Source organism: Zootoca vivipara, chromosome 2 (assembly GCF_963506605.1).
Source record: "Zootoca vivipara chromosome 2, rZooViv1.1, whole genome shotgun sequence".
Classification (NCBI taxonomy): Eukaryota; Metazoa; Chordata; class Lepidosauria; order Squamata; family Lacertidae; genus Zootoca; species Zootoca vivipara.
The window spans coordinates 7,761,625-7,776,780 of record NC_083277.1 but is presented as its reverse complement, the minus strand read 5'-3'; the positions used below and the strand labels follow the sequence as shown (position 1 = coordinate 7,776,780).

Genomic DNA, 15,156 nt, shown 5'->3' with positions numbered 1-15,156 from the left:
CTAAAGTAGGGAATCAAGAGATAAAAGGAACAACTGGCAAGTTTGGCCTTGGAGTTCAAAATGAAGCAGGGCAAAGGCTAATAGAGTTCTGTCAAGAGAACAAGCTGGTCATCACAAACACTCTCTTCCAACAACACAAGAGACGACTCTACACATGGATATCACCAAATGGACAGCATCGAAATCAGATTGATTATATTCTCTGCAGCCAAAGATGGAGAAGCTCTATACAGTCAGCAAAAACAAGACCTGGAGCTGACTGTAACTCAGATCATCAGCTTCTTATAGCAAAATTCCAGCTTAAACTGAAGAAAGTAGGAAAAACCACTGGGCCAGTAAGATACAATCTGAATCAAATCCCTTATGAATACACAGTGGAAGTGAGGAACAGGTTTAAGGATTTAGATTTGGTGGACAGAGTGCCTGAAGAACTATGGATGGAGGCTCGTAACATTATACAGGAGGCAGCAACGAAAACCATCCCAAGGAAAATGAAATGCAAGAAAGCAAAATGGCTGTCCAACGAGGCCTTACAAATAGCGGAGGAGAGGAGGCAAGCAAAATGCAAGGGAGATAGGGAAAGATACAGGAAACTGAATGCAGATTTCCAAAAAACAGCAAGGAGAGACAAGAGGGTCTTCTTAAATGAGCAATGCAAAGAAATAGAGGAAAACAATAGAATGGGGAAAACCAGAGATCTGTTCAAGAAAATTGGAGATATGAAAGGAACATTTCGTACAAAGATTACCATAATCAAGGACAAAAGTGGTAAGGACCTAACAGAAGCAGAAGACATCAAGAAGAGGTGGCAAGAATACACAGAGGAATTATACCAGAAAAATATGGAGGTCTCGTACACCTCAGGTAGTGTGGTTGCTGACCTTGAGCCAGACATCTTGGAGAGTGAAGTCAAATGGGCCTTAGAAAGCACTGCTAATAACAAGGCCAGTGGAAGTGATGATATTCCAGCTGAACTATTTAAAATTTTAAAAGATGATGCTGTTAAGGTGCTACACCCAATATGCCAGCAAGTTTGGAAAACTCAGCAATGGCCAGAGGATTGGAGAAGATCAGTCTACATCCCAATTCCAAAGAAGGGCAGTGCCAAAGAATGCTCCAACTACCGCACAATTGCGCTCATTTCACACGCTAGCAAGGTTATGCTTAAAATTCTACAAGGCAGGCTTAGGCAGTATGTGGACCGAGAACTCCCAGAAGTGCAAGCTGGATTTCGAAAGGGCAGAGGACCCCCCTGTAATAATAATAATAATAATAATAATAATAATAATAATAATAATAATACTTGCCTACTGCCCTTCATCCATAGGTGTCAGGGTGGTTCACGGCATAAAAATACAACACAAATCAACATATAGGCGTCACTCACTTTCACAGGGGTCATGTTCTGGGCCCACAAGTGAAAATCACACTAAGTGAGGAGCCTGTTTATTCCTGCTCTCCATCTCTCTCACCCACTTGGTCTCTCCTTGCCTTCCTCCCTCCCATCTTGGAAGTTTAGGGCTTGCCGCCAGGGAAGAGGAGGCAGGTGGCAGGGCAGTTTTACAAAGGACTGCTTATTCTATGTTTCTCTTTTGGATTTAATACATAGCATAAGACTAGTTCCATGGGGGAAGGGGGGGAATTACTCAAAAAGTTGCCAGTTAGGGTCTTAGACAGTCATGATAGGCAAGTGTAGGGTTGTCGTATTTTGAAGAGCAAAAAAGAGGACACAGCTGCCAACATCTACTCTTAACCGTGGATCACCAGGTTGGCAATGCTGAAAGCGTCTGTTTCAATCTGAAGTTCTTTGCCAGCATGCTAAAAAAGAATTAAGTTAGAATTAGTAACCAGACTTTTACGAGTTTTCTTCACGCTTGCTAAATCAGAACTCCCGTCCATTTAGGGCAGCAGCAGATATTCTCCAATTCAAAAATGACAAGGTTACATCACCAATAAATGTTATAACAGTTAAGAAACTTAATATGGAGGAAAAGATCGCCACCTACCAGGAATTATTAGAAAAGAAACAAAATGAGTTAACATTGAAAAAATACGAGGAGATACAATAATACCTTTTGGATTGGCTACAATATTTTCAAATTAATCAGAGGTTTAACCAAGACAAAAATTTGTGTGTTGCAAAGGAAAAATTGAAGTTTGAAAAAGAACTAATACAGAGCGATGGGAAATACATTCCACGCATTTATGACCTGTTGTTGGAATGGGAACTAAATGAGGAACAAGTAAAATCAGTGATGGTGAAATGGGCCCAAGACTTTGGCTAGAACATTATGATAGAACAGTGGGAAAGACTGTGGGAGGTGGATATAAAATTTACCGCCTGTTACAACCTAAGAGAAAACATATTAAAAATGATGTACAGGTGGTATCAAACCCCGGAAAAGTTAGCCAGGATGTATAAGAACAAATCTTCTGAATGCTGGAGGTGTAACACGGAAAAGGGTCTTTTATTCACATGTGGTAGAACTGTCCGGAAATATGCAAATACTGGAATAACATGTACGAATAACTTTTAAAAATGTTAAAATGTACTCTTAGAAAAAGACCAGAATTATTTTTACTAAATAAAATACCAGAGGGTATTAAAACCACAAAAAGAATATTGTTAATGTATGGAATAGTAGCGGCAAGAGTCTTGGTCACGAGAAATTGGAAAAACAAAAATATGCCCAGCATAATGGATTGGCAAACTTTAATGACAGAATATTTACAGTTACCAAAAACCACTGGAAGAATAAGGGAACAAACAAAACAAAAAATACAGAAGGAATGGAGGATGTTTAATGAATATTTAAAGAGTAATGGTAAATCGGAATCCTAGTGGCAGACCAATACTGAACCTGGTAAAAACCTAAAGAAAAATGTAATGGCATAAGAAAAATCCAGCAAGTAGAAAGTTATACCTGTGTCATAAATTAAGGTTAATATACAGTTTACAGAGAGAATAATTGGAAGTTAACATAAAGAAAGTGTGGATTGTATATAAAGATAGATGTAATAGTTTTTGCTTTAGTATAGGTTTTGTTTTTGTTTGTCCTGTGTCTATATTTGTTGTGAGTCTATGTTTTTTTAAAGAAAGAAATTAATAAAAAATATTTTTTTAAAAAATAACAAGGAAGCCTATAAATGAAAATGTTGCAATATGAATAGCACAGCTTACTAGGTATGTGTGCGTTTGTGTGTTATGAAAAACATGGGAAGCAATCAAAAAGCATTCGCTGCTCCTTGAGAAAACATTCAGCAACTGCAAAGACCTGGGGACATTTTTTTTAAAAAAAGATAAAGATCACGTGATCACTGAGTCATTTCCAGGAAAGGAAACTCCCAGTGACTGAAAACTCAGAAAGTGAAACTTAACTCGTGTGAGGGAGCCATGGCCGCTGCAGGGGGTCACATCCAGCGTCTTTGTGATGAAGCCACTTGCTCCATCTGCCTGGATTACTTCAAGGATCCAGTGACCAGCCCAGAGTGTGGGCACAACTTCTGCCGATCCTGCCTGATCCAGTACTGGGGGGAATCGGAGGCAGAGGCTTCCTGCCCTCAGTGCAGACAAAGAGTCCAGAGTAGGAGCCTCATCCCCAATCGGCAACTGGCTAACATGGTAGAATTAATCGAGAATCTCAGCGTTCAAGAGGGAAAGGGAGACGGAGTCGTCTGCAAGGAGCACAAGGAGCCCCTGAAGCTCTTCTGCAAAGTCCACGAAGCCCCCATCTGCCTGGTGTGTGACAGATCAAAGGAACATGAAAATCACAAGGTGATTCCTCTGGAGGAGGCTTCTGAGGAGTACAAGGTAGGAGATCCCTGGATCTTGAGGGGAGAAACAGCTGTGGATTCTTCTTGGGAGGTTTTATTTTTAATTCTCTGGTCCAAAGTAGGCATGGAATGAATTGGTGGTTGTTTATTATGTAAAAAGCAGCCAACGGGGAAGCCTGAGGGCTCCTGGGATGATTGAGAGGAGGGAGTTGAAGTCTTTCTCTCTGCCAGGGGGACCAAGGGATCTCCCTTGATATCCCTGAGTAGCATCTGCAAAGACTAGGTAGAAGTCTGTAAGCAAGGGGTGACCTAACTGGGCCCCTGAACCCCACAGGAGCCCCACAGAAAAAGGGTAGCTGGTCCAGGGAGTCATGGACCTAAAAAGGTTGAAAACAGGGCCGTCTTAAGCCTATCTGGCGCTGTGGTGCAAGGATCCCTCCGCCGCCCCCCACACCCAGGGCTACTGCTAGGGTTTTTTGCGCCCTAGGCGATATCACCTTCTGGCACCCCTTCCCCCTACCCGCCAATCAGAGATGACAGCTTCATGAATAGGAGCTGGGTGTGCATACAGGTGATGGGGAACCAAACAGATAAATGCACAGACATCCCAATCCCCTCTGCCGTTTACAACAGCAAGGGGGAAGCAATCTCATGGGGTTTTAAGCCACTAATGTGCCCACTGGCTAAGTCCAAAATACGGACTGTTCCTCTCTCTCACACCTCTCCCTGCTGAGCCCTATTCCCCAATGCTAGACTGTCCATTCAGGAAAAATCAACATTCTTTTTAATAAAACCCTGGATTACTCATTCACAGTGACTAAGCTGGCCAGACTACAACAATATGTGCTTAAACTACCATGAAAGGTGTACACCAGATTTCTCTCTCTAAAAGCAAAAACTCTGTAGAGAGAGAAAAAAACTTCATAGGAACTGAACCTACATGAAGAAACATAGAATCATAGAATTGTAGAGTTCAAAGGAAACCCATGGGTCATCTAGTCCAACACCTTGTAATTCAGGAATCTCATCTAAAATATACCGTACATGGCAGGTGGCTACCGAAACTCTGCTTAAAGACCTCCAAGGAATGAGAGTCTACCACCTCTCATGGGAGACTGTTCCACTGTTAAACAGCTCTTATTGTCAGAAAAAATTATTCCTGATTAGTGCTTTGATTAAAAAGACACCAAAGTATATGTATGCTGGGAAAATGAGTTAAATAGAACTGTAGATTTGGGAGGGACTCTGTGGGTCATCTAGTCCAACCCCTTGCAATGCAGGAATAAGCAGCTGTCCCACATGGGAATCAAACCTGCAATGAGTAAGCCCCTACAGGAGGAGGACTAAATAAATCGAGAAACACTGCAAGAAGCTAACACCCCATTTGAAGAACACTCTGAATTTCAAAGCACATTGCACAGATAGTGTCTGCTGCAGAAGTTGCTTCCTTAGAAAATGCAAAAAGAAAAAACACAGCAAGAAGAAAAGTGTAGTACAGTGGTTAGGGTGTCAGACTAGGGCACAAGAAATATGGGTTCAAATCCCCACTCTGCCAAGAAGCTCACTGGATGACCCTGGGCCACTCAGCCTAACCTACCTCACAAGGTTCTTGTGAGAGTAATATGGAGAGGGGGAGAACTCTACATGTCAGCTAAAGCTCATTGGAGGTAAAATAGGCTATGAATGAAGTACTGGATTAAAAAAACAAAAACACCTCTGCTTACCTCGCCTCTTGGTAGCTTTGGACTCCAAGTGCAGCATCAACTTTTGAAACTTCAGAAGCACCAGCCAGCTTTCAAAAACTTCCCAAGCTGAATACATGACCAATGGCTCATTCTATGGGCTCATTACGTGAGGGAGAGACCAATCTGTGTTCTCTGCATGTAGAAGGTCCCAGGTTTAATTCCTAGGCTCTTCAGTCTAAAAGGATCAGGCAGCAGGTGATTGGAAGGGCATACCTCTGCCCAAAATCCTGAAGAGATCCTGCCAGCCAGAGTAGGAAATGCAGGGCCAAATTGACATGACTGAGCTTCCTGTGTTTCAAGATAGGTCTATGTACACAGCAGGAGAAGCAGGTGGTTGAATCCTGAGGTAGTGGTGGACATTGCTGGGAGCAAATTGCTTCTGAATACCAGTTGCTATAAACCACCAGTGGGTGGGGTGTGCTGGGGACCTGCTTGAAGGTTTCCTGCAGCATCTGGTTGGCCGTTGTGAGAACAGGATGGTGGACTAGGTCCTGATCCAGCAGGCTCTTATGCTCTTCCAAGTGAGACAGGGATGAGGAATTTGCAATCATGCTTGTAAAGCTGACTGTTTTCTTCCAGTCCTCAGAGCACACATGCAAAGCAGTGGGAGTAGGGAGGGGGAAGCATACAAGGGTAAGGAGGAGAAATCTATGGCTAATTGAGTTGCTAAACAGACTTTGGCAAAAAGGGGAACTTATCCACTACTACCGCGACAAATTATAGCAAGAAGCAATAGAAGCAGCACTCAGAACATTAAACCAAGGCTATTCCTCTTAGATCTAAACGTAGGGACAGGCAGACAGGGAGGGAGGCACTCTCCAGATTCCCCCCCCCCACCTCCTCCTTCTCCTCCTCATCATCGAGGCGCTGCTGCCGCTCTGGGCAGGAGAGGGGGGAAGGGGGCTGGGAGCCTCCCACCTTCCTTCTGCCCCCGGACGAGCTGAGCGGAAGCCAAGGGACAGCCCCCCCTTTCCCCGGCGTGGGCACAACCACATCACGGTGAGGCGCTGGCTCTGGCTCTGGAGCCTCACCAGAGCTTCGCCGTGATCCCGTACGGACTGCACGGAAGTACAGCGCTTCTCCGACCATCAGCTAGCGGGCAGGCGCAGCGGCACCCCTGGTGGCCACAGGCACCCTGGCATCCCGCGCCACCCAGCCTGGGCCTAGAGACGGCCCTGGTTGAAAACCTCTGGACTTTTATTTCCTCCAGTAAATTACATTGCTATTACAGTATAGCAAGGCCACTGGTTGCAAGAAGCCAGCATACTATTCATCTTGTCTCTGTGTGTCTCAATCAAACCTGAGTTTTCCCTTTTCTCTTTAGGGAGAGATCTGTCGCCACCTGGAGATTCTGAGGAAAGAGAGAGAGGAAATTCTGGCCTATCAAGCAAATCTGGACAAGGAAAGCAAAGACCTCCTTGTAAGTGTAATAGATTATTGTATTTTAATGTTCTGTTGGAAACCGCCAAGAGTGGCTGGGGAAACCCAGCCAGGTGGGCAGGGTATAAATAATAAATATATTATTATTATTATTATTATTATTATTATTATTATTATTATTATTACTACTATCACTATTGTTACTAGTGAGGGAACAAGCACTTGAAGAATGTCGTCAGGACTGAGGAGGGATGGGGAAATCTGCCCATTTCAGCTTCTCCCCATTTTTCCATATCACTCTGTTTATTAATTTATTATTCTGAAAATGAATCAGATGTTAGGGTAGCTACCTTCTTGTATAAATATTTTGATCTGTACTTTACCCTCATAAATACATTTTTTGTGAATATTACCTGGCTGGGTTAACCGTGTGAATTTCAAAGGAATGCAGCTAAATTGAGTTTATTTCCCCTTGTCATTTATTATGTGAATAGTAGTCAAGGAGAAGCCTGAGGGCTTGTGAGCTGAGAGGGTGGAAGCAATTCAATCCAAATCCGGATTTACCATAAATATTACTAAAGAATTGTCTTCCTAAATGTGCACTCTTGTTCATTTTTAGGAAACTCTGGGCATTTTGAACCTTTAAAGGAAACAGGGGAGCTATGGGGATGAACTCTTCACTTTGTCCTCCTCCTCCTCCTCCTCCTCCTCCTCCTCCTCCTCCTCCTCCTCCTCCTCCTCTGTTTCTGTTGTCTTCCTACACCTAAATGGCCCCAGTCTAAACTGAGGGGTGTTTTATGTCCATGGATGTTCTCTGGATAACTATGAACTCTGGTTATGCCATGCCCCAAAACATGCAGGGAACATCCCTGGCTAGAAAAAGAGCTCCTTGCTTTAGGCTGTAAAAGGTAAAGGGACCCCTGACCATTAGGTCCAGTCGTGACCGACTCTGGGGTTGCACGCTCATCTCGAATTATTGGCCGAGGGAGCCGGCATATAGCTTCCAGGTCATGTGGCCAGCATGACAAAACCGCTTCTGGCAAACCAGAGCAGCACATGGAAACGCCGTTTACCTTCCCGCTGTAGCGGTTCCTATTTATCTACTTGCATTTTGACGTGCTTTCGAACTGCTAGGTTGGCAGGAGCTGGGACCAAGCAACGGGAGCTCACCCCGTCACAGGGATTCGAACCGCTGACCTTCTGATCAGCAAGCCCTAGGCAGCTCTCTGCAAAATAGAAGTCAACAGAAACAGCTATGGAGAGGGCTTCCCCTCAAAATAAATGTTTATTTCTTTAGCCACTGGAAGTTTCATGACTATGAAAAATCAGAAGTGCCCTCCCTGTGGAATTTTATCATTCTCTTCCGGATGTTTCGGAGGCTGACCATCGCCCACACTCAGACGTCCGCTTTTCTTGCAGAAATTAACAGAAACGGAGAGGCTGAAGACTGTGGAGAAGTTCAAAGAACTCCGCCAGTTCCTGGAAGAACAGGAAAAACGTCTGCTGAATCATGTGGAAGAGGTGGAGAAGCAGATTGTAGGGAAAAGGGATGAGCAGCTGGCCAGACTCTCCAGGAAACTCTCCTCCCTTGAAAGGATCATCCAGGAGATGGAGGAAAAGGGTCAGAAGCCAGCGAGTGAACTCCTGCAGGTAAGTAAGATGGTGGCAGGAGCAGCCCAAGGCTGCAGGAAGAGGCTGCCTCCCATCCTTTCTGTGCCCCTTTCATGTATTCAAGGAGTTCAGAAGCTCAGTTGATGGAGCTTCCAGCCAGGTTTGTAATGGACAGGAAGACCCAAGAGACCTGGGATGCTTAACTCACCTGAATGCAGACTAGAGATTCTTCTGTGGTCTTGATGGAACTGGAGGTGGTTTTCTGCTCTTTGCTGATGATTTGTCTCCAAATGCCTTCCCACTGGGCAATGCTGCCTTCCTGCCCTGTGAGGGGCTTCACCAAGGATGCATTCAGGCCTCCTTCCGACATGAGCCAGTCTCTTGACCAAGCTTCTCTTCCAGTTCCCTCCATGACCTCTGGGTTGATCACCTTCCCCATGGATCCAGATCGTCCCAAAATGGTGCTCAGTCACAGTGACCAAAGAGCAAGACAGAGGGATTCATCCAGACTGCTGCTTATCCTACCCCTTTCCTCCAGGACAACCCCCTGTTTACTTCTGAATGAGAGCAAACATCAGCCAGGTTTTCTCCAGATTGACGTTTGCTTTGATGTTGCACTAAGGAGCAGGTTTTTCCTGAGGGAAAGTGGCAAGGCAAAGGCAAAACCACTTGGACCCGTGTTTTCTGGGCCCAGGAAAAGCAGAAGTGTGGATGAGCCCAAAGAAACACTGAGCTGTTTTATTACGCCTTTGGAGGCATTTTATGCTGCAGGTGCTTTTTTATTTCCAGTTGGAAAGTAGCATTTGAAATTTGGGGACTTCTGTGGAAGACAGTTTGGGACAGTTCCTTGGTAGGATTATCCTGTAAGTTTCCTTACGCCTCAATTTCACAATTCAAACTGCATTAAAGTTAATAAATTATAATCTAAGACAAGAGATGGGGTGGAATCTTCCTTGAACCCACAAACATGAACTTTCCCTAAAATGCTGGTGGATTTTCATAAGGATTAAAAATAATAATTGCAAACAGATGTGGAAATGTGGAGAACTTGATATCAGAAAAAATTATTTCAGACTGGAAAAATAAAAGCTGTGAGAAATCCAAACTGGCTGATTCAGCCATCCCTACCCAAAACCTTGGCATGTGCCAGGCAGACTGACATCCAAGGGCCAGGCTTTTCCTCCACTCTGAGGGGGTCTTCCTAGTGTGGCCTGTGGTGTGCAGTGAATTACCTTCTCTTTTTCCCTCTAGGATGTGAGAAGCACCTTGCAGAGGTAAGTGGATCTGGCTCATTTCCATTAGCATCCCTCCATGAGGCCAGAATGCAAGAACCTCAAACATGGCCCTGCAGGGGGGAGACTTTAGGACTCACTCTCTGCAGCATCTCACAGGTAAAAGTAGATCCCCTTCTTTTGAACTTGTAGCCCCCCAATTCTCCCTCCAAGGATCAAGGTCAACTGCCTCCTCTCTCCCCACATCTCTTCACACAGGGATGGGGGCTCTTTTCTTTCTCTTGCACTTTCCCTTCATGGACTTTTTTGTAATTTCAAACATCTAGAAGAGAAAGTGCTAAAGATCCACCCAACTCTGGAAACTCAGCCCCTTTGAGGTACTTAGGGAGGGAAGGTCTGTTGGTCTAGAATAGGTGGGTTCTTTTTCTTGGGAGCATTTCCAGCGTGAGAGGCTGAAGGTAGTCTGGAGTGGCGGGGTGAAAGTCAGGTTGTTGGATGCCTCTGAAGGGAGAGGCCCATGGGGCATGGGGTTGTGGGTGAGAGAAGGGGGCATGAAGGGTTGAGGTTGTTTCTTTGACCTCTTGGCAACTTTGGACATCACTCACATCCTCTGGAGAGGCTCAGGGAGGGTGAGAGGGCAGGCATTCCACTTCAGGGGTTGGTTCTTATGTCCTGGGACCTTCCCAGAAAGTTGTTATGGGACAGCATCATTGGAAGCCATGGGAGCCCTACAGTGGTGTCGCTTGGAGTTACATCTTGTCCCTTGTGCTGTTTAGCATCCTTACGAAGCCACTGACAGCTGTTCTCAGGGCTTTGGACTGAGGTCTCCCTAATCTGTGGTGGATACCCAGCTTTATACCGCTTTTCCATCTCAGTCAGGGCAGGAAGTTGAAATGCTAGACTGGGGCTTGGAGGTGGGTGTCAGCAGATGAAGCTGAATCCTGAAAATTACCTCTTGGGAAATGAACTTTAGTTTTGTTCATGTTATTGAGATCTCCTGCAATAATTTGGGAAACAGTGCCACAATGGGACCATTCATTGTTTTTCTTTTCACCAGGTATGAGAAAAGAGAGAGTCCAGAGAAGCCACTGCCTTTCCCTCCAGAACTGAGGAACAGGATCTTGGAATCCTTTGATATAAATCACCTTGGGGAGGATACAATGAAACAATGGAAAGGTAATGAAAAATGGCTGCAAGAATTTCACACTGGGATTTCTATTACTTCTTCAGAATTGAACATGCCAGGCTCTTATTGCATGGAATTTAGTAACCCCAGGATAGCTTCCTTCTTGGTGCTCTATCCTTCATTTCCTGTCCCCCAGAATGGCCCATATATATTGTGACGCTGGATCCTGTAAACTAAGAAAGCCTGAAGCAGAGTGTAGAGCAAAGTCAGGATATTTTTCCGCCCATGTGCTTCTGTTTACAATTCTACGGAACCTCCTTTTCCTTTTGGTTCCCCGTCTACACAATCTGGGTTTCTCCTTTGGGGGGTTCTCCTGCTCTGAATGGTTTCAAAGGGCATTAAGAAGCCCCCAGTTCCCCCTCTGTCTCCTGCTCAGGCTTGTTTCTCAGCATTGGAGCCAAGGCCTGAGCTGTCTCCTCCTCAGACGTCCCCAGCGGCGAAGCTTCATCTCGCCACTGGGGGCGGAGAGCAGGCGCGCTGCCCCCAGTGACGTGGCGTGCATTCTGGGGACGGGGCGGAGCACGGATTTTGGGGGCGGGGCGCGCAGTGCACAGTTATGTAGTGGCGCATTTGGAGGCGGGCGGGGCGGGCGTTTTGGGGCAGGGCAGGCAGCGGCAATGGCGGCCCTGGGATCGCGTCACTCGGGGCGCGCTGCCCCCACCCATAGCTGCCAAGTTATCCCTTTTTTACAGGGATTTTCCCTTATGCTGAATAGGCTTCCTCGCGAGAAAAGGGAAAACTTGGCAGCTATGCCCCCACCGCCCCCATCTTCCTACGCCCCTGGACGTCCCCCTGCAGTTGCCATATCTAGGGCTTCAGGCGTCATAATCTCCTGAGAGTTCCCCCATTGAGGATGGAAGCAAGAGCACATGAGCCCCAAAGAGCATAATTCTGCTTGTTAACAACCTTAAAGGTTTGTAGAAGTTTTGTGAGAAATGGCCTTCCTTTTGCCTGAGAGCTCTGCCAAGCCTTCCTCAGCAACTTTCACTTCTCTTTATGTTTCACAGTTATGGCTTTCATAATTTCTGCCACCACTTTACTTGGGAAGATGTTAAGGCTGCCTCCATCTCCCCTCTTTATCGCTTTACAGGATTCTTACTGCTCTGCCTCCCCTCTAGTCTAAGAATGTAGAGCCCAATTCCAGGGACAAAGTTCAGAGACCATCAGGATTTATGTTGAATATTTGTATTCTGTTATTTGTAAGCTTGCTTTATGATTGCTGAGTTTCAAAGCTTTAGTTATTTTCATAGCTTCTTCCTATGGTTTTATTGTTTTTAATTATTTTTGTATGATTTAATTAATATTTAATAATTGTACTTGAATTTAAGGATGCCACATTATGAAATGTTACTTTTGTATGGAGATTTATTTCTGGTGGAAGAGTGTTGCCCTTAAACTTTATATCTTTTTGCTTCCTCAGATGCTCTGTTATACAGAAAGTCGATTCAGAAAGGTAAATTTCTAGGGGGAGAACAATATCACAAGAGGGATGGGGTCTGATATTTCATGGGTGTTGAACTGTCTATTCTGCAGAGTTAGGGATCGCCATCAATGGTGTAAATCTGGGTAACAGGCCTCGATTGGTGTTTCGGTTATTTGTCCCATGAATGAACTGGGAGGGGGTTAGAAGGCTTGCATTGGGGGCAGAGCTTGTCCCTGCGAAGAACCTGCACACCATGAACCTGCACACAATTCTGAGTTCGACTCCTGCCTGTAGACTATTATCCTGGTTTCCCCCTCGATTTTATAGATTTTGCTTTCTTTCATAAAATTTATATACTGCTTGTTTGTAGGAAATGTTCAGTCATTCAGAAATCTAAATTCACGTGGTAAATTTCACATGGAGACCCCAATTCACAGGGTAATACGACTAGTGTTTTTTTGGGGGGGGGGGGTAAAGAGTCTCTTCTGTACGTGACTCTAGTCCCTGCTGTTTGTACCACAAAGGCAGAGAGGGTGGACTTGAAGATGCAGAAGGGGGAGAGATAAATAACCCAGAAGGATCAGACTGAGTAGGGAAGAGTTTTATTCCTACCTAGAGTTGGGTTGCTTTTCCATGTGACCTTTTTCAGGACTGGTTGCCACATGTCCTCTTTTTCTCAGACTAGAAAAAATTTCTAGTGCATTAGACTCAGATGTAAGGCACCTAGCCTAGAGCAGAGAATCAAAACAGAGCAGCATCTTAAGCTAGCAACAACCCTTTTCTTGTGGCTGAACTAAAAGGACGCTGGTTCAGCTACAAGATCTTGGAGAAGGAGTCTGGGAGGGCAAGAGTTAACATCCCCCTGCCCTTAAGGAGAGTCCATATGCAGATGTTAAATTGTTCTGTGCACACTTGCATTCACAAAGATGTGAACATGAGCCCAAATACTTTCATGTTGCAAGCGAGGGAGCAATATGTATTATTATTATTCTTTTGTTGTTTAAAGATAAGAACATTGCTACTAGGAGTATATCACAGCTTCGAGAGCCTACATAGAGTAGGGGTATTTAAAATGAGTGTCGCCATAGTGATCCATGGTTAAGAGTAGAAGTTGGCAGATATGTCCTCTTTTTTGCTCTTCAAAATACGGCAACTCTACACTTGCCTATCATGACTGTCTAAGACCCTAACTGGCAACTTTTTGCGTTATTCCCCCTTCCCCCAGGGAACTAGTCTTATGCTATATATTAAATCCAAAAGAGAAGCATGGAATAAGCAGCCCTTTGTAAAATTGCCCTGCCACCTGCCTCCTCTTCCCTGACGGCAAGCCCTAAACTTTCAAGATGGTAGGAAGGCAAGGAGAGACCAAGTGGGTGAGAGAGATGGAGAGCAGGAATAAACAGGCTCCCCACTTAGTGTGATTCTCAATTGTGGGCCCAGAACATGACCCCCGCGAAAGTGAGGGGGACGCCTATATGTTGTTTTGTGTTATATTTTTATGCTATGAACCACCCTGACACCTATGGATGAAGGGCAGTAGGCAAGTGTGATATTACTACTACTACTACTACTACTACTACTACAGGGGGGTCCTCATCCCCCACCCCAACCCAGAGGTCCCCAAAGGCTAATTTCCACAGATATTGTCAGGAAAGCAGCTTCTCTCCTCTCCTGCCTCCTCCAATTCTCCTCTCTTTCCCCTTCGCTAACACAGAAGAGCTGAGTAAAAGGTTTCCTGGGTGGTTTTTTCCTTTTATAAAATGCCTGGGTTGAGAGGAGGGCAGGCACAATACACATCAAATATAAGAAAGTGAAGAAAACTGATTTAAAAACCAACAAGGAAGTTTTTTTTTGATGAAAGTCTGCAAGGAGGAGTCTTGCATGTGATGCAAAGAAATCCCATTGATCTGAAAGGGAATCTGGGGGTTTTGGTTGTTGTTTTTTTAACAAGATGTCTGTTTCTGTCTCTTGGCTGCCTGCCTACTCTTCTCTTTCCCTCATCTTTTCCCCAACAGCCAATGTGACTCTGGATCCAGACACAGCCCATCGTTGGCTCATCCTGTCGGAGGATCGGAAAAGCCTGAGAAGGGGAGACGAAGATCAAGACCTGCCCAACAATCCTGAGAGATTCAACTATCGGCCTTGTGTGTTGGGACGTGAGGAATTCACAGCAGGCAGACATTTCTGGGAAGTCAATGTGGAAAGTGGGGAATGGTGGGATGTGGGGGTCGCCAGGAAGTCAGTGACGAGAAAGGGCTTCTTCTCCTTAAGGCCCGAGGAGGGGATCTGGGCTGTTGGGAATAGGGCAGATGAATACTTGGCCTTCACCTCCCCTGATGACTCTTGTCTGTCCCTGAGGACGAAGCCCAGGAGGATCCGGGTGACTCTGGACTATGAAGGGGGACGTGTGTCTTTTTATGACTCTGACTCAGGAGCCGAACTCTACACGTTCTCAGGAGCCTCGTTCTCAGGAGAGACCCTCCTCCCTTTCTTTTGTCTGTGGGGAAAGAAAACCCCCCTCAGAATCTCTTGAGGAGACTAAATCTGCCTCTCAGGCCCAGCAGGAGTTTCCCTCCAGACCAGAGTGAGCGATATATAAAACATTTACAGGCCAAGACCACGTTGGGCAGTTTTTCAAGGGGACCTTTGAGAGGATTCATTCCAGTCAAAATCAGCAGAACTAACAAAACCAAAATGGATTTGCTCTTGCTTTGCATGTTCTTTTCCCCAGAATTCCCTCTGCAGCTTACTTCTTAAAGAGACTGTCACACTTTTAGGAGTCCTAATAAATTTCCTCACCTTCAA

The 15,156-nt window shown here is 45.2% G+C and overlaps 1 protein-coding gene across 1 annotated transcript in view; it reads left to right on the top strand.

Annotated features, from left to right (window-relative positions):
- Positions 1–15,156, top strand: part of LOC118080256 (E3 ubiquitin-protein ligase TRIM11-like) — a 33,848-nt gene extending 18,692 nt beyond the window's left edge. Inside the window, exons 6-12 of the mRNA XM_060270915.1 lie at positions 3,354–3,811; positions 6,844–6,939; positions 8,319–8,549; positions 9,762–9,784; positions 10,800–10,918; positions 12,349–12,381; positions 14,367–15,156. Of these exons, the coding sequence (XP_060126898.1) occupies positions 3,354–3,811; positions 6,844–6,939; positions 8,319–8,549; positions 9,762–9,784; positions 10,800–10,918; positions 12,349–12,381; positions 14,367–14,884 (1,478 nt within the window). The 3' untranslated portion in view covers positions 14,885–15,156. The remainder of the gene's footprint in view (positions 1–3,353; positions 3,812–6,843; positions 6,940–8,318; positions 8,550–9,761; positions 9,785–10,799; positions 10,919–12,348; positions 12,382–14,366) is intronic.